The sequence below is a fragment of the Bos javanicus genome, chromosome 4 (genome assembly GCF_032452875.1).
Source record: "Bos javanicus breed banteng chromosome 4, ARS-OSU_banteng_1.0, whole genome shotgun sequence".
NCBI lineage: Eukaryota > Metazoa > Chordata > Mammalia > Artiodactyla > Bovidae > Bos > Bos javanicus.
The window spans coordinates 93914442-93936328 of NC_083871.1; the positions used below are offsets into that span (position 1 = coordinate 93914442).

Consider the following 21887-nt stretch of genomic DNA (forward strand, 5'->3'; position numbering starts at 1 on the left):
GGGTCGCAAAGAGTCGGACACGACTGAGCGACTGATATGATCTGATCACCATCCCAGATTGTATACATATTTACAATAAGATTCTTTTTAGTTAAATTCTAGAGTGGGCAAACCACACAGCCTCATCTGCCCCAGGTAACAGCCCTTAGGAAGGATCCTAGAGTGAAGGAAAGGACTGGGGAACAGGTTGGGGTAGGGGCTTGCTCTCCAATCAACATTTACTCCCTAGCTCATACCAGGAGAAAGATACCCCCCTTGAGCTGAGAAAGGCAGATGGCCAGGAACAACTCGGTAAGGCACCAGAAATTTCTGTAAAGTGAAAACGCCCCACCCCATCCCTCAACCTCCAGTCTCCCAGTCAAGTCCTCACTCCAAGTGGAATGAGTTTGCCTGAAAGAGAGTCCCTGGTTTCCTGCAGTATCCTTGACTAACCATTGGTGCCATCCCTCCCCTTAGACTGAAGCGGGATTTGGGACGTATTCAGGAACCAGGATTTGGGGGGCAGAGGTCTGTGATACTGGAGAAACTGACACTGCAGTGGAGCAGGAAGCGGAGACTAGAGCTCCCCGAAAAAATCTCTATTTGGGAGGGGGTGGGGGCTGAGGGACACCAAGTGAGAAGTAGAGCTAACCTGCTAAAGCTCAAGGCCCAGGATTTGGGAGGTGGAGCTGGGAACAGACCCAGGAGTGTCAGGCTTACCAGTAACGCCGCAGGACTGAGGAAAAAAGGTGAGGGGAAGAAAAATCCCTTGAACGAGCCCCCCACCACCTCCAAGTCCCACTCGGCTAAGTGTAACAGCCAATCGCGCTGTGGGGCGGAGCTGCGGATGACGGTCGCAGCCAATCGTTGTGGAGGGGGCGGGGCCGGGCTCCCAGCGCGCGGCTGCGGCGGCGGCGGCGGGGTCGCCTGGGGCAGGGAGCACAGAGAAGCAAAGCGGGGCTGCAGACTGGAGCGGCATGGAGGACCCCGCGGCGCCGGGGGCTGGGAACCCGCCAACCAATGGCAACGGCAACGGCGGCGGGAAAGGGAAGCCGGCGGCGCCTAAGGGCCGGGAAGCATTCAGAAGCCAACGGCGGGAGTCGGAGGTGAGGAGCCCGGAGGGCTTTCAGTTAGGGCCGGGAGACACCCGGGGCGGGAAGCGGTGGCTAAGGTGCTTCGGCCGCGTCCCCCGGCGCGCCCTGAGCCGCTCCGCAAAGCGGGCACCTGCGGGGCCAACCGCAGCCTGAATTCCCGGCTTTGCAGCCCCTGACCCTCTCCGCCCGTCTCCTCGTGCGGGTCGGGGGCTTCCCGGCCCTCTAGCCTTCCCTTTGGGGGCGCGAAGATAGAGCGTGATATCCAGTGTCCCAGATACTTTCAGTTATTTATCTCGCTTCATCGCTGTAGCCCCGTGAAGTGGGAATTCGTCAAGCTGGTTTACAGCGGAGGGAACAGGCGCGGGGTGGTGAAGGGACTGGCCTGAGGGGTGGAAAGCCCGATCCCCGCCGCAGTGAAGAGGGGCTGGTGTGGTGGGGGGGCCGCCACCCTCCCACTCCGAGGCTACCCGCGCCGATCAGAGGAGCCGCGGGACTTCGGCCCTTCCCATTACCCCCGTGTGCTGGCTGGCCCCGAAGGAGCGCTTTCCATGGGATCAGTACCCCTTCCTCGAAAGGGTTATAATGAGACAGGAGTCAGGCGGGTCAGTTCCAGAGCGAGTGAGTGGACCTACTCCAGGATACAGACCAATAGATAGGGGTGTAAATGTTCTCTGTTCTTAAATCCTAACTAGGAGGATGAAAGGAGTGAATTAACATCACCTCTCCAACCCCCTTCATCCAGCCAGTTTCCATCAAGTAGCCAAGAGTAGAACTGGATCTGAGCCGGGAGTCGGAACAGACCACAAGATGTCAGACGTCAAAGGGTCTGTAGAAACCAGACCCAGGCCTGGTTTCAGCCCTGGCTTTTACAGAAGTGGGAGACAGTAGCAGCTTGCCCAAGATCATACATACGGCACAGTGGCCAGGAGTACCAGGCTTTGGGGTCAGTCAGACCAGGTTTTTGAGGTTTTGAATCCCAGCCCTGCCATCTACTCTCCATTTGACTTCTGTCAAATTGCCAACCTCTGAGCTCCAGTTTCCTCTTCTGTAAAATGAGGTTAATACTACCTACCTCAGAAGGTTATGATAAAGTCAAAATGAGATAAATGGATGTGAAATGTTTAATTTAGTGCAGGCACAGTGCATGTAGTTGGTTAGCACATAGTAGCCCTTAGTACTATGTTTTCATCATCAAGGGACAGAACTGGTACTAGAAGCCTGGTCTTAGGCATCCCAGTCAGCGGTTTACCATTTGAATTATATTTCAGTTCCAACGGGATTTCACAAATGCTTTCTATTTCGATACTGACAAGCATCCATTTTTTAGAAGAGAGAAGTGGAATTGGTAGAAAGACTGGCCCGAAGTCACACCACCTTTCAGAGGCAGAGCTCAGCCATCCTGCCATACTAGATCAAGGTTTTATGCATCGTGTGGTCTCCCTCCCTGCCTCAGCATGAATCTGGTCTTTAGGGTACCCTGTGCCTCCTTCCCCTCCAGAGACCTAGTTCTTGTTCAGATGGCTTTTTGGAGGTGAGGTGAGGCGAGGCATGGGGAGGTGAGTCTTTTATTAATTCAACAATTATTGAGTCCTCTCTATATGCCCAGCACCGTTTTAGGTGCTAGAGGTACAGCAATATACAAGATAAGGTCTTTGCCCTGTGGAGCTAACATTTCTTGTGGAGGCAGAGAGACAGACAATGTGGGAGTGAGTAAAACATTTTCAGAATGATATGTTCTATGATGAATTAAAATTCCTCTTGAACCAGGAGGCCCTTCCCTACTTATCAAGTCTTCCTTCTGGAAAAGGCTCTGATAGTACTTTACTCTTGCCGGGGTGTTCAGTTTCCAGAGCCTCAGCTTTCCACCTGCACTGCTGTTTGCCTCCTGATTGTCTGCAGGTGCACTTTTCATGTGGTGGTCAATAACTAGTGATCCTCTCCATCCTAGCTCATTGCCTCCCCAAAGGCTGGCCGGAAATATGAGCTTTCCTTCACCTCCCGCTGCGGCAGAAGAGCCGCGCTTACCTGTCAGTGTATCCCCTGTAGCCGCAAAACCCGGGGACCACACTCTGCTTGACTCTCAGAAAGAATGACCATCTGCTTCTCCTTCCTTCCCTCCTTTCACATACCTGTGGAAGACAGTCCTGGGGAAGATGATTTTCTTTACTCTCTACAGCTTTAAGAATTACCTGAAGAGAATTACTGTTGGCACAAGAGAGCCTCGTACATCACTGTGTTTATAGGGGCACCATTGACCTACCCTTTCCCAGTGGCTTAGTGTATAGATATCCTAACCTTAAAAGGAAGCTCAAGAATGATTGTTTGCTTCATAAACCAAAGGATTCACTTCAGGCCTTTTACAACCAGATTCCTTGGTTTAATTGGGTCCCAAAGACCTTGACAAAGTTTAACTGGTTTGTAGAAAAATGAGGAAAATTCAAGACACTGAAGTAAGTTTTCCATAAAATGTAATTCAATACATTAAATTTAAAGATGCATGTAATTTAAAACGATGTTTTTTCCAAACTGTAAGGAGTTGAGACCTGTGAGTTGAGACCAATTTTTTTTTTTTAAAGAAATAGATAAATAGGAAATACTAGTGTATCACTTATAGTAGTGGTAAATATTTTGTTAATCTTTTGTTCCAGTTTTGTGTGTTTTGAGACGTGATGTAAAATTTACTTCTGCTTTGACGTATAGTCAAAAAAGCTTGAAAACATTGCTTTTAATGACACGTGCTGATATTTTGACCTTTCCATTTTTGGGGTATTAAACTTTTTTAAAAAATACATATATGTATTTTAAGAGATTTTTTAAAGTTTCTGCTTAGCAAAATAAAACATCAAAAATTTTATGTCATTCCCCACTGTCTACCATTTTTTTTTTCTTATTGGTCTCTGTAATACAGAAGCTTGGAACTCTTTGCTATAGCAGATTTAAACACAAATCGCCTTGTTAGAAGTGTAAGTTGACAAAGTGATTTTGGAAAACAACTTGACATGTACAAAGAACCATACAAATATTAAGAAAGTTTGATGCATTAATTCCCTTTATAAGAATCTATCCTTAGAGAAGATCATAAATATGAAAAAATGTATGCATGTATTACAGTTACATGTAAAGAAAAATAAAAACAAATGTTCAACAATAGAGGATTGATTAAGTAAGCCAGTAGAAATCTGTCCACTTAACTGCTTATTTATTTATTTTTAATTAATTCCTTTTGATTTTTAGCCATGCCACGTGGCTTGCAGGATCTCAGTTCCCTGACCAGGAATTGAACCTGAATGGTGACAATGAAAGTGCTGAATCCTAACCACTAGGCTATCAGGAAACTCCTCAGTTTTCTGTTTAAAGGGAAAGTTATAATAATATGAGAAAAATGCCTTTATAATATTAAAATTGTAAGCAGAATAAGTAAAATTCTAAGTAGAGTAGCCATCTACATAGTGCTACCAAGTGCTGGCTGGTGTGCTAACTGCTTTTCCTGTATTAATTCATTTTAGTTCTTACAATAACCCTATGAATTATCCTTGTTTTACAGATGAGAAAACTAAATGTCATTTTCCAACAATTGCCTGATACCAATTCAGTTCTGACAGTAACTGTAGTTAGCACAGAGCCCACAAGTTAAGGGGTCAGATGGGGATCCCACAGTGGGATCCCCAAACCACCTGCACTTCTCCTTCAGTTCAGTTCAGTTCAGTCGCTCAGTCATGTCCGACTCTGTGCAGCCCCATGGACTGCAGCCTACCAGGCTCCTCCGTCCATGGGATTTTCCAGGCAAGAGTACTTCGGGGGTCACCATGACTGTCCCTCTCAGGTTGCTAAAGCAACTCACAGAACTCAGAAAAGTGCTATGTTTATGCCTACAATTTTATTATAAAGGGTACAACTCAGGAACAATGTAATGAAGAGAGGCATAGGATAAGGTGTGGAGGTGGACTGGTATGGAATTTCCATGCCCTCTCTGGTGCATTACCCTCCTAGCACACTGGTGTGCCCAAATCACATTGTTTCAGGGTTTTTATATGAAGTTTGGTTACCTAGGCCTGGTTAGTTAAGCCTTGGCCACTTAATTAAACTCAGTCTCCAGTCTTTTCCCCTCTTTGGAGCCCCTTTTTTGAAACTCTCACTGTGAGTCACCTCGTTAGTATAAACTCAAGTGTGGTTGACAGGGATGAATAATAGACACTCCCATCACTCAAAAAATTCCAAAGGTTTTAGGAGCTCTGTACCAGGGAGTAGGGTGAGGGGGCAAAGATCAAGGATATCTTTATACCACACTGAGGTACAAAGAGCTTAAGTAACTTGTTCAAGATCACATAATATATAACAGTGTATGTGACAAGAGGTGAGATTCAACGTTTTAAAAATTCATGTCTGTTAATATATTGGTAGGCAATACCCCGAAATGTTTAAAGAGATTAGGAGGGAGGATTATATTAAAAATACTTTTTAAATGGGACTATAGATTTATACATATGTCATAGGCAATCTAGCCTTTAATACAGTTTGAAGTAGAAATGCTACCTTATTTGACAATCCTAAAATTGCAGAATATTGGAGCCGAAGGACCTCTTTTTATAGATGAGGAACTGTGATCCAGAGAATGATCTCAAAATCATACTATGGGTTAATGACAGAGAGCTGAAGTCAGAATCCAATTTACCTCTTTGGTTTTCATCTGTCTTGTCTTTCTAGAGATCAGCTAGATGTTCTTCAGTTCTGTGTTTATGTAGATCAGATATGGGCACAGATTGTAGCTTTCATATCTGTTCATGATCCTGGGCCTTTGCCCAGAGTTTCTGATTCTGTATAGGAATCTTCAGCCCAACCCTGCACTGAGTGAGCTTTTGCTTTGGCTTGGGGTGGGGGTGGGGGTTATTTCCTGGCTGAAAGGCCCAGATGGGGCTCTTCTAGTTGTCTTCTTGATCTAACCTTGGCCTCCAAGAGAGGAAGAAGATGAAATGAGGGTATAAGCTCCTTTTGGTCAACCCTGTTCCCAAGTTACCACAAAGATTTCTCCATTACAGGGCTCTGTGGACTGCCCCACCCTGGAATTTGAGTATGGAGATGCAGATGGGCACGCAGCAGAGTTGTCAGGTAGGAGGTAGATGGGTCTCTGTAGAGTGGAGGGATGGCCAGGAGGAGAGCAAAGATGCCTGTGACGTCCCCTGGCAGCTTGTCTGTTCTCAGCAAGTGGCTGTAGAACAAAGTCTGTTCTCCACATTCCCATTTCTCTCCAGCCTCCAGTGGTAAATCTCTCTTTGTTTGCTTTCACATTTCTTTCTGTGAGTGCTTCTTGGCTGTGTATGGTATTCTCCATTCTTCATTCTGTCACTCTTTTCTGCTCACCCTTCTTTATTTTCTTTTGGTACACTTTCAAATCTGTTTTCTCTCCACTGTCTCCACATTTCTCCTTTCTTTGTCTTCCTGTGTTCACCCCGTCTCTGTGTGCCCCCTTCTTTCTGCCACCCTCTCCATTTCTTTCCCTTTCCATCTCTTTGTCCTTTTCTACCTCCATCTCGCCCCCTTCGTCTAATACCTGCCTCTTACTAAAGTCTCAGCAATGTCTAAAGAAAATCTCTATAGACAACTGGCCAGCGGAGCAAGGCTGGACATGTCATCTGTATCCATCATAGTGGAGTTCTGGTTTGATGTTTCTGAGCTGGAGTGAAGTGATCACATTCTTCTTTCAATGCTGGGCTGCTTCTCTCTGCCTGGATTTTTAGCTTAAGCTAAACGTGATCTCCTTGCGTTCAGGGCCTCCATGTTACACATGCTATAAATGCCAGTTATTAATAAACAAGCTTTGTGTAGAAATGGTGTGAATGTTAAATATTCTGTCACATGGAAGTGACACTTTAAGACATGCTTTTTCAGAGAAAAGAGACTTTCAAAAAGTTCTTATGAATAAGCATAGGGAACAAATTTTGTGATGAGTGACAGAAATAGAGAGCTAAGTTTAATAACCAACAACATCAAAGGATTAGAATCCAGAATATGAATGCACAGAGAGAGAGAGAAATCCAATAGAGACAATAGATAAATGGTCAAAGAATATGAATAGGAATTCACAGAATAGAAAACCATATGGTCAAATAAATACATGAAAAGATACTCAGTTATGTTAGGAAATAGGGAAAAGCAAAATGATGAGGTATTATTCAGCAATCATCAGGGACTTCCCTGGTGGTCCGGTGACTAAGACTCCGAGTTCCCAATGCAGGGGACCCAGGTTTGCTCCCTGGTCAGGGAACTAGATCCCACATGCCACAATTAAGACTTGGCACAGCAAAAAAAAAATAAAATAAAATAATAATCAGATGCAAAATTTAAAAGTCTGGGGATGGTGAGGTGCAGAGAAGTGACTACTTTTTATACATTTTATACATTGCTTGGCTTGCAGGAACAGAGTATAAAATTGGAAAGCAGTTTTGGTCATATCTAGCAAAGTTGAATTCACACATATTATGACCCAACAACTCTGGTACACTTTAAAAGAAACTCTTGAGCCCAAGAAAACACTTAAAGGGATGTTTATTGTCATCATTGGGAACAACTGAAAACAACTTAGGGGAATGGGTAAACTGTAGTGTATCAATATATTAGCTACTGTATAGTCATTAAAATAATTGATCTGTATTAGTATGCTTCAGTGTCAAAAAATATTAGAAATATGTTGAGGGGTAGAAGAAACAGTGGCAAAATAATTTATACATGCATCCAAAATACTGCTTAAATACCAATGCTGATCCATGTTGATATATGGCAAAAACCATCACAATATTGTAAAGTAATTATCCTCTAGCTTAAAAAGAAAGCATTGTTATGAGAGTAAACAACTAGAAACAAGGGGGAAAAAAATGCTTAAACACCCAAGTCTAAAGATGTTTCTAGACGTCTGCTTGCACACTTGATTGAGAACCATGTCAGTTAAATGAAGGGATCTGTTCATCACACTGCTTTTCATGTAAAATCTTGAAAAACTTAATAAAAAATACTAAGGAAAAATAAAAACACTCCTAAGTAAAAATAATTCATACTATATGATACCACTTGGATAAAAGCTTTAAAAACAGAACAATGTCATGTGTTGTTGACAGGCATGTACACATATCCTAAAAGTATAAAAATAGGCATGTGAAGCATACACACCAGTTTCGTCATAGTGGTTATCTCTAGAGAGGGAAATAAGACCAGGGAGGAAGAAGGGGCTTTAGATGTCTGAAACAGATATGACAAGTTTTAACACTTGTTTAATCTGAAAAGATAAACACAGCGTCTCTTATGCATTCTATATTTACCTGTAGTGTACGAAAGTTCATGATCTGAAATTTAAAAATAAGACAAAAGCAAAGGTCAGTACCTAAGAGCCTTTCTCCCTTTTTTTGAGTGGGTTTGTGCCCTACTTAAAAATATAAATCTACACTACTCACTAATGACTGAAGAATTTCACAATCAGAGCTGAGATTTGCTTCTGGTCACTCTAGGACTCTGGAACTCAGAATGCAAAAGCCCTGGCTCCCAGACAAGGTATTTCTTGACCAGTAAGACAGCCGGCTGGAACATAAGTGAATGTCTCTTGCTTTGTGAATTATCTGTGACCTAGTTAAATTTCCAGCCAGATCTTAGGGAACAGAGTTTTGAGGAAGCACCTTTTGACTTAATCACTACTACTTCATCCTCTGTAAGACAAGAGTACTGATGAAATATTCTGATGTAAGCGTGTATAGGTAGGAAAGGGTGTTTTTCTTTTTTTCTCAAAAGCTCTCTGCATTTTGTATTGAGAGGCTATTGTCAGCAAAGATTTTCACTAGATTTTCCTGGGCACAGGCGGCCCTTTGACTATTAAAGCTGCTTGTACAAGGTTTGATGCTGTTTCTGCCCAGGTGGCCGTGGGCAGGAATGTAAACTTCTATACCTTTCAAGGAAACTCCACAGGGAGAGAATGAACTGGCTCCAACCCCAAAGAGCCCTCTAGTATTTTCATCCTCTCCAGCCCTCACCCTGGCTCCTTGAATAGCACAAGGATCTGGCATCTAAATTTCAGGAGTTGTATTGTCCGCTTTTTCCCTAGAGACAAGATAGTTCCAGTCTAGCTTGACAAGCAGAAAAGGATGCAGCCCTAAGAAACAGGAATGATGACTTTAAACCTTCTCTGTCCCAGCTCTCCTCCTGGCCCTCAGCAAATGTCGAAGGCTGCCTTCTCTGCCATAGCAGCCAGCTGGCAGGAGGAGGACAGGTTTGATGCTTTAATCACCCAGGGACACAAGTGGCTATTTTTAACCTCCGAAAAGGAGGAAGCTGGCTCTGGATTGAATTGGACACAGGAACGTGTTGGAAGCTTTAGCTCTTTCATGCCACTGTCTCCATCCCAGGCCCGTTCTGTAAAGATCTGCTAAATGTTTATAATTCTGTCCTATCTTTCCTGCCACAGAATTGTACAGCTACACCGAAAACCCAGAATTTACCACTAACAGGAGGTGCTTTGAAGAGGATTTCAAGACCCAAGGTGATCCCAGATCCTTATTCATTGAGATCTGCTTTTTCTGTCTGTGAAATCCCAGGCTGATCTAGAAAAAGCCTAAAATAAAGTATGATCCTTCTTTGTCCTCTCCACAACCATATAATTTCTCTATTCCTTCTTGCATATGGGTTTTCTGTATCAAGTAGAGAAGTCACAGAGTGGAAGCAAGAGAAGCCTGAGCTGGGGCCTTTCCTGATGTCAAAGGGGTGAGGAGGTGGGGCTGGACTGCTGTCCTGTTACCTGGTAACCCTGTGCCCGGCCTGGCCTTTGACCTTAGCGTTCAACCCATCTCCACTCTGCCTCACTCTCAACACCATCAGGAGTAATAATTTCATGTGCTCACACTGTGCCCCACTCAGGCTAGTAACCCTGTGCCCAGCCTGGCCTTTGACCTTAGCATTCAACTCATCTCCACTCTGCCTCACTCCCAACACCATCAGGAGTAATAATTTCATGTGCCCACACTGTGACCCACTCAGACCTCCATTTCCTTACTTGGTCAGTGTCAGTTCAGTGTTCAGCTCAGCACAAGTGTGGTGAGTATCCAGTTTGTGCCAGAGATGCAGGAGGCAGGGGTAGAGGTAAATTTACAGTATCTTCAAAGAAATTATAGTTAGATAGCAGAGGGGAAATGTATACATCATAGAACTAGCTGAGGCCAAGAGGAAAATGAGTAGTGTCATTAGAAAAGTAAAAAGTATCATGGGCAAAGCTTCTGGCTGGAGCATTAGTGGAAAAGAGGTGATTCTGTACTGAACTTGTAACGATGTATAGGAATTGGATATGTAGGGAGACAGAGGGAAGTCCTTGAGGAAAGACAGAAAGATAGAGGGGGTGTGGAGGAAGACGAGGCTATAGAGTGGGTTCAGGCAAGAACATTTGGTTTCTTTTTCCATTCCTTATTCTTTGTCAGCTCAGTAAAGCTTTTGAAGAGAAGAATTTGTTGAAGGGGGCTGGCATCAGAGTTACACACACTCTCAGAAGCCTTTCCAAGAAGGAGAGGCAACAGCTGACACTGCATCTGTATGGCCTTCTGTCCTCAGTGCAGGGTGAGGAATGGCTGGAGTTGGAGGAAGATGCCCAGAAGGCCTATGTGATGGGACTCCTAGACCGACTGGAGGTGGTCAGTAGGGAACGGAGACTGAAGGTGGCCCGAGCTGTCCTCTACCTGGCCCAAGGTGAGCAGCCATCTTTGCCAACTTGAGAGGGGTGGAGACTTGGGAGAGAGATGGTGTCATCAGGGCTAGGAGGACGCAAGTCATGCTGGGAAAGCCAGGTCCCTGCCTCTCGAGGACAGTCGTGTCGTGTGCTAGGAGTAGACTTGTACTTACGTGAAGAGGCGATAGTGGTAGATCCTGCTCTGGATCCCTTGGAATCAACCTTTTTCTTTGCAGGCATGCCAGGATTTCTTACAGCGTTCTTTTTTTCCTTAACCCAGGCTATAATCGTTTATAGAGAGGGTCATTGTGGTCAGAGCTGACAGTGTACCACCACCCGCTGAGCTTTCTTTCTCCAGGTGTGGCCTGGCTCTGAGGCGGGATGCCACCAATTTACACATTGTTTCTCACTGGCGTTTACATGGTCCAAGCCAACACAACAGCAGGAGAGGATGCTGTGAGTGATTTGTCACTGAGATGATCAGAGCTCGGTGAGATTAATTGATGAAAGCTTCCCAGAAGGCACCTGTGATCCAGGTGCTGGAAAGAGAAATGAGATAGCTTAGCTGAAGTAGTAAAAGAAAGCCCTGAGATCATAAATAACAGGGCTGTTGGCAGAACCAACTATTTAGAAGCTTTAAAAAAAAAAAAAAATCGTAACTGGAGAGGAAAGAAAGGTATCTGGCGAAGGAAAAACTGTAGCAAACAAGGCAGTGCCCAGCCCTGTGTCTTGGGTCTGGTGCCTTGGCCACGTTCCAGCTGCCAGTCGCTTCATCTTTTTGCCCGAGGGCTTTCCATGCAGCCCACAGAAGTACTGGGGGACTCATGTGCTCCCCTTATCCAGTGCATTCCTCAGCACCTGCCAGGAGTTAGTGGGGGAACAGCCCGACTGCCTCAGCCCTCTTGGGTGGGATGATTCCAAGTTGTTTGTTTTATACTGTTCTCCAGAGCTTCTCCTCACTTGGGATTGAGTTCTTGCTGCCTTCTCTTCCCTATGTCACTCCCCCACTTCTCTACTGATAACTCCTGGGATCAACTCCCAAATAAACTACTTGCACCTGAATCCTTGTCTCTGGACTTCCTTCTCAGGGAACTCACTTAAGACAGCCCAGCTGTGAGCACATTGGACCTCACCCTGCAGACTGCTTCTCCTCTCCCCTGCCTCATTCTGGGAAGTTCTGGGCAGCTCCTGCCCTACCTTTGTCCACCTAATTGTTGGGTAGAGTGTTAGAAGACAGTCTCAAGACTATGGGGCAAGGTGGAAAGAACAGGGATAACGCCCTCCCCCTCACCCTCTGTGGCCCTGTCTGGTCCTTTAGGCACTTTTGGGGAATGTGACTCAGAGGTCGATGTGCTCCACTGGTCCAGGTACAACTGCTTCCTGCTCTATCAGATGGGGACCTTCTCGGCCTTCCTGGAGCTACTCCACATGGAAATCGAGTGAGAAGCCTTTGGGGAGGGCTGGCCACCCCCTTCCTTGAAGGTTGCCTCATGTCCTCAGCGGGTTCCGTCACTGTAGAGCCTTCTTTTTTCACATTTCAGTCCAGAGCCCACTGACAGTTCCCCTCCACCAGCCCTGCCCTCTGGTAGTCTGTCCTGCTCCCTGAGGTTGGGCTCATCAGCAGCTTCTACCCTGTGTACAGCTTCAGTACTGGGCTTCAGGGGCCTGTCCTGTGTTGCTTTTTCATTCAGACACCTTCTCAGCTCAGCCTCCCTCCAGAATCCATGAAGAAAACTGTCCTCCCTGAGAACATGACACAGAGGGACGGGACCAGTTCCCATGGCTGTGCCCAGTTCTTTCCCCCATGGTTATAGCTTCAAAGGTGGCCTTATCTACTGCTCCTACTCTAGTGACCCCCTCATGTTGACTCCCTGGTGGCTCAGACAGTAAAAATAAAATCCACCTACAATGCAGGAGACCCAGGTTAGATCCCTGGGTCAGGAAGACCCCTGGAGAAGGAAATGGGCCTGCTCCAGTGTTCTTGCCTGGGAAATCTCATGGACAGAGGAGTGTGGTGGGCTACAGTCCATTGGGTCGCAAAGAGTCAGACATGACTGAGCAACTAAGACTTCATATTTGTCTCACCCTATCACTCAGATGTTTTAGATGGGGTTAATTCTGTTTATTATTCACCAAGCATTGTTTTGTGTGTAGCACAGTGCTAGACACGGTGGGGATTTTAAGACAAGTGAATATCATAGACCCTACCCTTTCTCGTCTTCACTGTAGATAAGGATTTGCTGAGATAGCAGGAAGAATTCTATGGGCTTCTGTACCTTAAACCAATTTCTTTAGCTACATGGACAGGGAATGGCAGGTACTTATGTTTGTGCATGTGGTAAGAGCGGAATACAGGGAGTAAAGAGGCCTAATAGGTCCCTGTTTTCTCCCTCGTCCCTGTGGCAGCAACAGCCAGGCCTGTAGCAGTGCTCTTCGGAAGCCAGCCATCTCCATTGCTGACAGCACAGAACTCAGGTGAGTAGGGCTGCCCACGGGATTGGAACAGGGGATCATTAGCAATGGGTAACCTTTGCCCAGATTTCAGATGCTCCCAGACCGCTAGAAGTTCCTAATTCCGCTGGACTGGACCCCCACAGAAACCATGCCTGAGGTCTCAGACCACAGATTGGAAACTGCCATGGGAACCTCTTGTGACCCTTCTGTAACCTCAGGGTGCTGCTGAGTGTCCTGTACCTAATGGTGGAAAATATCCGCCTGGAGCGAGAGACAGACTCCTGTGGGTGGAGGACAGCCCGGGAGACCTTCCGCACTGAATTGAGTAAGAAGTGGCACGCAAGGAGCCTAGGGCGGACGGGAAGCATAGCATCTGCTCACGACGGACAGACAAGTTTTCTTTTGTTGTCTTCTTCTTTTTAAGAATTAACATCCCTTCTTTTAGGACAGAGATTCTATGTGGCAGGTGTGACGGCCTGGCTTGAATGCCTCTCTGTCTGTGAGCTAGGCCCACTCATATATCTTCTCTGTATTTTGGTTTTCTTTATTCCTATAAGTGGGAATTCATCCCTCTCCCCTTCCATTACAAATCCCACATGAAAAAATGAGGTGCCTTACCTTGAAAATATAAGTTGGTGTTGCCCTCAGTCAGGGATGAGATATGAAGGCCTTTGAGATTTTAAAAAATACATTTATTGATGTGGGAAGGTGAATTGTGATCTACAAAATGTTTGAGTTCCTCAGCCAGAAAGCATCTTTATTACTGTTAACTTCTAGTTTGACATCCACTCCCAAGCATTTTACCTCCACGACCTCTCTTATCCTGCCCTTGGCAGGGGAGGGCGGGGATTCCCCAAAGGGGCTCTCTAAGTCTCCTTCTAAGAACCAAGTCCTCAAATTCTTTGCAAGGAGGTGAGTGCCTTCCTCAATGTGTCCAGAAGCAGAGTTACAGGAACTGGATTTCAGCGGCTTCATCTTCATTTTCTCACTTGCCTCTCTCCATACTTCCCAGGCTTCTCCACGCATAATCAGGAGCCTTTTGCCCTTCTGCTCTTCTCTATGGTCACCAAGTTCTGCAGTGGCCTGGCTCCCCACTTCCCCATAAAGAAGGTCCTGCTTCTGCTCTGGAAAGTAGTCATGGTGAGTGGCTGATTCTTTCCCTCTCCCGTCTCATCAGACAGGCAGTGCCTTCTGCCACCACAGTTTTTTCTGGTCTGATTCCAGGAGGCTGGAGCTAGGCAGAATAACAGGGCAGCTGTTAGCCAGTGGAGGGGCAATAGGGCTGTCCTGGAGAAATCAGAGGTTCTGTTTCAGGGCAGGTTACCTTTTTCTATTGGACTGATGGGAGATGCCACTTTTCGAGGTAGGGTGTTATTGCGCCTCTCCCTGATAGAGCTAATGTTTTGTGGAAAGAACACTGGCTGAGAGGTGGGAGATCTGACCTCTGTTGATATTGAGGAACCTTGGGCAATGCTCTGTGTCTCAGTTTCTCTAGCTATAAAATATAGGGTTTAGTGCCTGCTCTCCGTCCAGATAGAGGATTTGCTTTCATAAAAGGAAGTCCTTGTAAGTGTATGGTTGCAGTTTTGTTACTAATTATTCAACCCGGTTCCTCCTCTTTGGCTCCCACCCTACAGAACTGGCTGAACAACCTACCCTCCAGGGCAGGCCTTGAGTGATTCTAGGGGTGTATAGTATCTAGATGTATCCCTTAAAGGGGGGTACATTTTCCTGTTTTTATCCCCCAGTGGAGGCCTTCAGTAGTCCCTTTCCTAATTTCTGGGGATGTTTCCAGCCCTGGGTCAGTAAATAATACTTTATCCTGACCCCTGAGCTCTAAGGGATAGTAGCCACCTCTGAGACTGGGCCCAGTCACCACATTCTTTTTGCCTTCTCCTATTGTATTAATTCCTAATTGAGGGGGTCTTGGGAACTGGAGGTTGTGACTCTTCTCTCTGTCCACACTTCCCTGACCTTGCTTTCTGACTTCCTTCCTCTCTTCTCTGCCCCTTTCCTGTTCAAATCTCAGTTTACCCTCGGTGGATTTGAGCATCTGCAGGCTCTCAAAGTACAGAAGCGGGCAGAACTGGGCCTGCCTCCACTGGCGGAGGACAGTATCCAGGTGGTGAAGAGCATGCGGGCTGCCTCCCCGCCCTCCTACACCCTCGACCTGGGGGAGTCTCAGCTGGCACCTCCACCCTCCAAACTGCGAGGCCGCCGTGGTTCTCGAAGGGTATGGACTAAAGCAGACAGTGGTGTTGTGATACTGGCTGGCCAAAAGTTGAGATTCTAAGCAGCTCTGGATATGTTAGGAAAGAGCAGCAAATGACTCTGCTGTCCTACCCCTGACCAGCCCTGTGACCAACCTGAAATCATGGAGACTATAATTTGGCTTCTGTCCCCAAGCCCTGATGGGGCCCTGGCTGTCAGTATGTCACACTGTGATATCACTCATAGATTCACGTCTTACTAAGGATCATTGACCTAGACCTCAGTGCCTGGGGAAGGCAATGGCACCCCACTCCAGTACTCTTGCCTGGAGAATCCCAGGGACTGGGGAGTCTGGTGGGCTGCTGTCTATGGGGTCACACAGAGTCGGACACGACTGAAGTGACTTAGCAGCAGCAGCAGCCTGGAGTTCCCTAGTGTGCCAAACAACAGTTGGGGTATAATCCTGGCCATAGGTACCTGGTAGAGGCACTTTATCATTTTCTTCTCAGTAAGAAGTTTTACTCTGAGCCAGCCAGAGGCTTACATTTAAAGATGACTGGTTAGGGTTCTAGATAGTCTGCGTCCCTAGAAGGGTCACAGGTACAACTTGCACTGAGACCTGACCATGCTCCCAAGAACCCGCCTACCTGATCTACCTGACTTCACCAACTACAGCTGACGGGTCCAGACAGTCACACTCAGTAATCTAGTCTACATTATCTGCAGTGTGATATTTTTTTAACCTTTATTTTTTGTTTTACAAAGTAATGCTTACTCATTATAGAAAATTTAGAACAAATATAAAAATGTGAAAAGGGAGGAAAAAAAAGTCACCCACAATCTTAACAACCAGAAGCAGTCACTGTTAACTTTTTGGCCTATTTCTGTCCAGTCTTTTTTGTCTTTCTGTGACAAGATTTAAAATTCCAAACTCGATTCCCTCTGCCTAGCAGCAAGCTCCCATTCTCCTCTTCCTCAGTCAGCCAGCTGGTGTATGCTCACAGAAGGCAAATTAATTGAATGTTCACCTAAGTAGAGCATAATTAGGAAGGAAAGTGCAGGCAAAAAAAAAAGCATCAGTGCTTTCTGAAACCTAAGTGTGACTCTGGGATTATCTGTGCTCTGCCTCCCAGCCATTTGTGTGCTTGCTTGAGAGAGCTGCCTGTCCTGGAATTGGGCCTGGTGGGGACAGTAGGGTTGAGATGGGAAGAGAAAGTTCTCACTAGGGGTGGGTTCTTACTCCATGTTCCCTGAAGTCAGCAGCCTGGGGGTAGTGGGTAGCCTCAGACAAGGATGCCCAGACTGAGATTTCTGGACACCTTCCCTCTCTCCTTCTACCCACCCTCCTCGCCCCCCAGCAACTCCTTACTAAGCAGGACAGCTTGGACATCTACAACGAAAGAGATCTCTTTAAGACTGAGGAACCAGCCACAGAGGAGGAAGAGGAATCTGCCAGCGATGGAGAACGCACTTTGGATGGAGAGTTAGACCTGCTAGAGCAGGACCCTCTAGTACCCCCTCCACCCTCACAGGCACCCCTCTCTGCTGAACGGGTGGCCTTTCCCAAGGGCCTACCCTGGGCCCCAAAGGTCAGGTAGGTTTGATAACACCAGGGACCCCGGGCTTCAGGGTTCTAGTCACTGGAGGCTGAGGGCGGAGTGGTCTGTGTACTCAAGGCTCAGTAAGCTGGGCTGTGAGTTAGAACTCCTGGGTGGGGAGTTCCTTTATTGGCTTCCCTTCCTGTTATAGTTTTCCATCTGGAGGGGTGGGAGCCCAGTAAGGTTCTCTCTCTCAAGGTTTGCTATTCTTCCCTTCTCTGGGATTTGTCTGTCCACCATCCTCTCAGACAGAAGGACATTGAGCACTTCTTGGAGATGAGTAGGAACAAGTTCATCGGATTCACTCTGGGGCAGTAAGTGACTGGATGGTCAGAACTGGCTATATAGAGGGGTTCTTAGGGGCCAGAGGAGTGGGTGGCTTAGAATGAGAAATGTTGCCTAATCATGGTGATACAACCCAGAGCCTTGGGCAGCTCCCAGTGACTGCTTTGGGTTCTTGCCATCTAGTTTTTTCCTTCCAGTTTCCTAGAATTTTTATGTTCTCAGCCAGGTATAGGATGTTGATCGAGTCATTTCCCTATGGGAATCAATTTCCTCATCAGAGTGTTATGAGATGGTCCCTACAGGCTCTTTCCTAGAGAATTCTGTGAAGAAGCAACGTGGTGGGAACAGATCCAGTCTTTCGCCATCTCCCTACCCTTGTGAATCCCCACTGGTCACTACAAAACCTCAGAACCCATTCTTACTGCTGTTTTGCTGTCAAAAGTGTTGTTGGGCAACATGCCCTTTTAAATAGGAACCTACTCCCAGACAAAGTGAGTCCCCACTAGACTGTACAGAAACCCTAAGTTACAGAGACTCTTCTCTGTACCATTGTTCTTTTTGTGTCCTGAAGCAATAATGAGGGACCTGGTAACTTGCAGAGAAAGATCCAGGCAACCAGATGGTGAAAGTGGCCTGGTCCATGTGACTCCAGGAGTATCGGTAGTTCTCTGTACTTCTGACCTTTATGTATCTTGTGTTCACAGGGATACAGATACTTTGGTTGGATTACCTAGGCCCATCCACGAGAGTGTGAAGACCCTCAAGCAGGTGAGCAGGTTGGGCTGTCAGTCTTCAGAGAGAGGGACCCATCAATACAAATTGGATGACCCCCAGTAGGGTCCTGGGTCCTGGGTAGGGCTCTTCCACTAGACATGTTCTGAACTTGTTATTCTGTATTTCCTCTGCAAGGGTTTTGGCCAAACAGATTAAAAAAAAATCAGGTCTCTCCCTACCTATTCAGTGTCCTACATTTAGATGGATGAAAAAGTTATCCTTTCTTCTCTCATTGCTTTTCCCTCCTCCCACCCTACTCTCCCTCTTCCCACTTATCACTTCCTTTCCTCTCACTTCTCACTCCTTAGAGGCTCAGTAGCTTCCGCAGGCCCAGGATCAAGTAGCAGTCTGCTTTGTATCCGGAGAGTGTGTGAGGACGAGGAAGAGTAGTGTATTCCCTGCACAGACCTTGAGCCCAGCCTCACCTCTCCATCATCACTCCATTCACACATGCACACACATACAGGCATCTGCAGCAGAGCTCTCAGAGCAGTGGTCCTAGGCCTGGGCTTGTTCTTTTCTTCCCCTTGCACTTTGGTTGAAGGTAGATGCTAAAGTATTTGCTGCCCATCCAATGTGGAAATATGAAATAAATAAAAATACTGTATTAAAGAACTTTGCTGATGTTCATGATGCAAAGGTGAGTAAGACTCCTGCCTTCAAAGAGTGCATGGTTTATTTGAGGTGACAGACCCATAAATAGGGCACTTCCTCGTCATTTGGGAAGTTAAGCAAGAGGCTGGTACACATGTGATCAAGGCCCTCAGCCCCTTGTTGACATCTTGTGTTCCCAGCACAAGTACGTCTCCATCGCAGATGTTCAGATCAAGAATGAGGAGGAGCTGGAGAAGTGCCCGATGTCTTTGGTAAGTCCAGGGAAAGCCTGCACAGGGGCAAGTCTCGGCAGTGCTGTCAGAGAACTTGTGTGCTTGCTGTGGGACTCTTACTGCATGCTAGGCAAGCACGGTCTCTACTTTCACAATAAGGTTAGAGAAAAACAATAGTAATTAAGAAACAAAGATTTTCAGAGAAGGCAATGGCAACCCACTCCAGTACTCTTGCCTGGAAAATCCCATGGACGGAGGAGCCTGGTGGGCTGCAGTCCATGGGGTCGCTAAGAGTCGGGCACGACTGAGCGACTTCACTTTGACTTTTCACTTCCATGCATTGGAGAAGGAAATGGCAACCCACTCCAGTGTTCTTGCCTGGAGAATCCCAGGGACAGTGAGCCTGGTGGGCTGCCGTCTATGGGGTCGCACAGAGTCAGACACGACTAAAGCGACTTAGCAGCAGCAGCAGCAGCAGATACAGTTAAGAAAATTAACATAGAATCACATACCATGTAGTAGACTACTTTAGCTTGGGCAGTCAGGGTATGTAGACCTCTGAGAAGTGACAGTTATCCAAGATCTGAGGTGCAAGAAGGAGCTGGCCATAAGAACATCAAGGCGAAAAGCATTCCAAGCAGAGAGAACAGCCTTATTAACAAGGTGAGAGCAAGCTAAGTGTTAGAAGTAGTGAATGAAGACTGTTATGGCTGGAGCATGGGAATGAGGGTTGTATGAGACAGAGTCAGAGAGGTGGTCTGGGGCCACTTTACACAGGACATTTAAGCAAAGATAGGGAGCTTGAAGTTGATTGACATGACAAAGGGAAGCCTTCAGAGATTTTAAACAGGAGTGACATGATCTGATTTATCTTTTTAAAAAATCTTTGGCTACTTTGTAAAGGCTTGACGAGGAAAGAGTTGAAGCAGGGAGTTTTGGAAACTAAAAATGATCAAGATGAGAGATGATGGTGTTTTAGACCAAGGTAGTAATTGTGGTACATGGTGCAGTCCATGGGGTCGCAAAGAGTCTGACGCGACTTAACGTCTGAACAACAACAAATTGTGGAGATAGAAGGGGATGAATTGGGGTTATATTTTGGAGGTATAGCTGACAAGAGTTGCAGTTCCATTGGATGTGGATACAGAGACATAAAGGGCAATCAAGAATAAGTACTTGATTATTTGGACTTCTCTGGTGGTCCAGTGGTTAAGACTCCACGCTTCCACTGCAGAGGGCACAGGTTCAATCCCAGCTGGGGAAGTTCTGCATGTTGCCTCAGTGCAGCCAAAAAAAATAAGAGTAACTACAGTTTGTCAAGATGAGGAGTTCTGTTTTCTTTTTTTAAAATGTGTTTTCCCCTATTTTTCTTTTATTTTTCCAACACTGCACGGGTTTCAGGATCTTGGTTCCCCAACCAGGGATTGAACCCAGGCCCATAGCAGTGAAAGTACAAGAGTACTAACCACTGGATTGCCAGGGAATTCCCAGGAGTTCTGTTTTATCAATGGTTCTATTTAGGTTGTACTGAGTTTTAGATGTCTACCCATGTAGAGCAGCCAAGCAATTAGATATATAGGCCTAGAGTTCTAGGAGAGAGGACTGACTAAGAGATATAAATTTGGAAACTGTTTGCTCATGGACGGTGTTAAAAGCTTGGAACTTGCTGAGGTAACCTGAGGAGGAAGGAGAGAGAGAAGAGGATGGGACCCAGCACCAAGCGCTGGGGCACACCAGTGTGTTGAGGATGGGATGAGCCAGGAAAGGAGCCAGGAAAGAGGAGTAAGAAAAACACCCAGTGAGAGGGTAGGAAATCCAGGAGAGTATGATGCCACAGAAGCTAAGAAAAGAAAGCCTTTCAAGAAGAAGGAGGTGATCAGCTGTGTCAAATGCTGCTGACAAATGGAGCTTGATAAGACTTGAGGTACCCATTGGCTTTGGCAACGTAGAAATGACGGGTGACCTTGATAAGAGCAATCTCAAGGGAAGTGGTGGGACTGGAAGCCAAGTTGGAGTGTATTGAAAAAGGAATGTAAAGAAAGGAGGTGGGCTTAGTCAACATAGACAAACCACATAGAAATTTTGTTGTGAAAAGGAAGGTAGAAATGGGGTGGTAGCTGAAGGAGAATGTGGGGTCAGGGGAATGTTTTATAGTGTTATTGGAGGAGATACTGGAGTATGTTTATGTCCTAAGAGGGATGATCCAGGAGAAAGACAATTACAGAACCGAAGCACTCAACAAAACGAAAGTGTGTGAGCACCAGTGGCAGATGGCCTTTGATAGGAGTACCCGGTTCATCCTTCATGGCACATGGAAAGGTAGAGACTCTGGTAGATTTGGTGTTGAGAAGATGAGGCTGTGCCTATCTGATTGCTTCTGTTTTGTCCGTTAACTTAGAAGTAGGGTCAGCAACTGTTGAGGGGCTGTGGGTTGAGGGTGTTTGTTGGAAGAGAGGGGAGAATGTATGAAATAGGCCTTTTAGAAAGCAGAATATAAACATGCAGGGTCGCCAGAACGTTAAGACTTGTGTACATTTAAGCAGCAGCAGCGTTGTGTGGGATAGAAGGGGTCTGGCTATCCCTCTACCTCAGGGTCTCATGGTGGTGACCCTTGTCCCGTCACAGGGTGACGGGGGGAAGACGGGCTGCACTGGCCAAAGATGACAGTGGCCTGAGTAGCCTCTTGAGCACTAGAGGCCCCTGTCTCCCCACTCTGATAAAGGACTTAAATGGGGTCATCACAAGGACAGAGTTGTGCGTAAGGAGCTGGTCCGAAAGCAGGGCTGTCGTAGAGGGTAATGGAGAAGGAAAGAAAGTAGCGTCCACCTAAACTCTTCCCTGCTCACTGTTTCTGCAGGCCTTTATTAACCCTTTCTGTGCAGTCATCCACCTCTCCTCCCTGGCTTCAGAGCCTCCCCAAGCTTTCAGATGGCCTCAGATTGACACCAGAGGAAGTGCCTCTGTGTGGGGTGTC

At 46.4% G+C, this 21887-nt stretch overlaps 1 protein-coding gene across 3 annotated transcripts in view; it reads left to right on the forward strand.

Annotated features, from left to right (window-relative positions):
• Window positions 1-864: 864 nt before the first annotated feature.
• The window catches only part of STRIP2 (striatin interacting protein 2), a 49070-nt gene continuing 28047 nt past the window's right edge, over window positions 865-21887 (forward strand). Inside the window, exons 1-13 of one of the 3 annotated variants that reach the window (XM_061414680.1) lie at window positions 865-1085; window positions 6110-6179; window positions 9517-9591; window positions 10650-10784; window positions 12083-12203; window positions 13171-13234; window positions 13432-13543; window positions 14231-14358; window positions 15248-15451; window positions 16788-17023; window positions 17276-17341; window positions 18017-18080; window positions 18881-18952. In XM_061414680.1, the coding sequence (XP_061270664.1) occupies window positions 957-1085; window positions 6110-6179; window positions 9517-9591; window positions 10650-10784; window positions 12083-12203; window positions 13171-13234; window positions 13432-13543; window positions 14231-14358; window positions 15248-15451; window positions 16788-17023; window positions 17276-17341; window positions 18017-18080; window positions 18881-18952 (1476 nt within the window). In that variant the 5' untranslated portion in view covers window positions 865-956. The remainder of the gene's footprint in view (window positions 1086-6109; window positions 6180-9516; window positions 9592-10649; window positions 10785-12082; window positions 12204-13170; window positions 13235-13431; window positions 13544-14230; window positions 14359-15247; window positions 15452-16787; window positions 17024-17275; window positions 17342-18016; window positions 18081-18880; window positions 18953-21887) is intronic. The other 2 variants (XM_061414681.1, XM_061414683.1) reach the window with 2 other exon arrangements.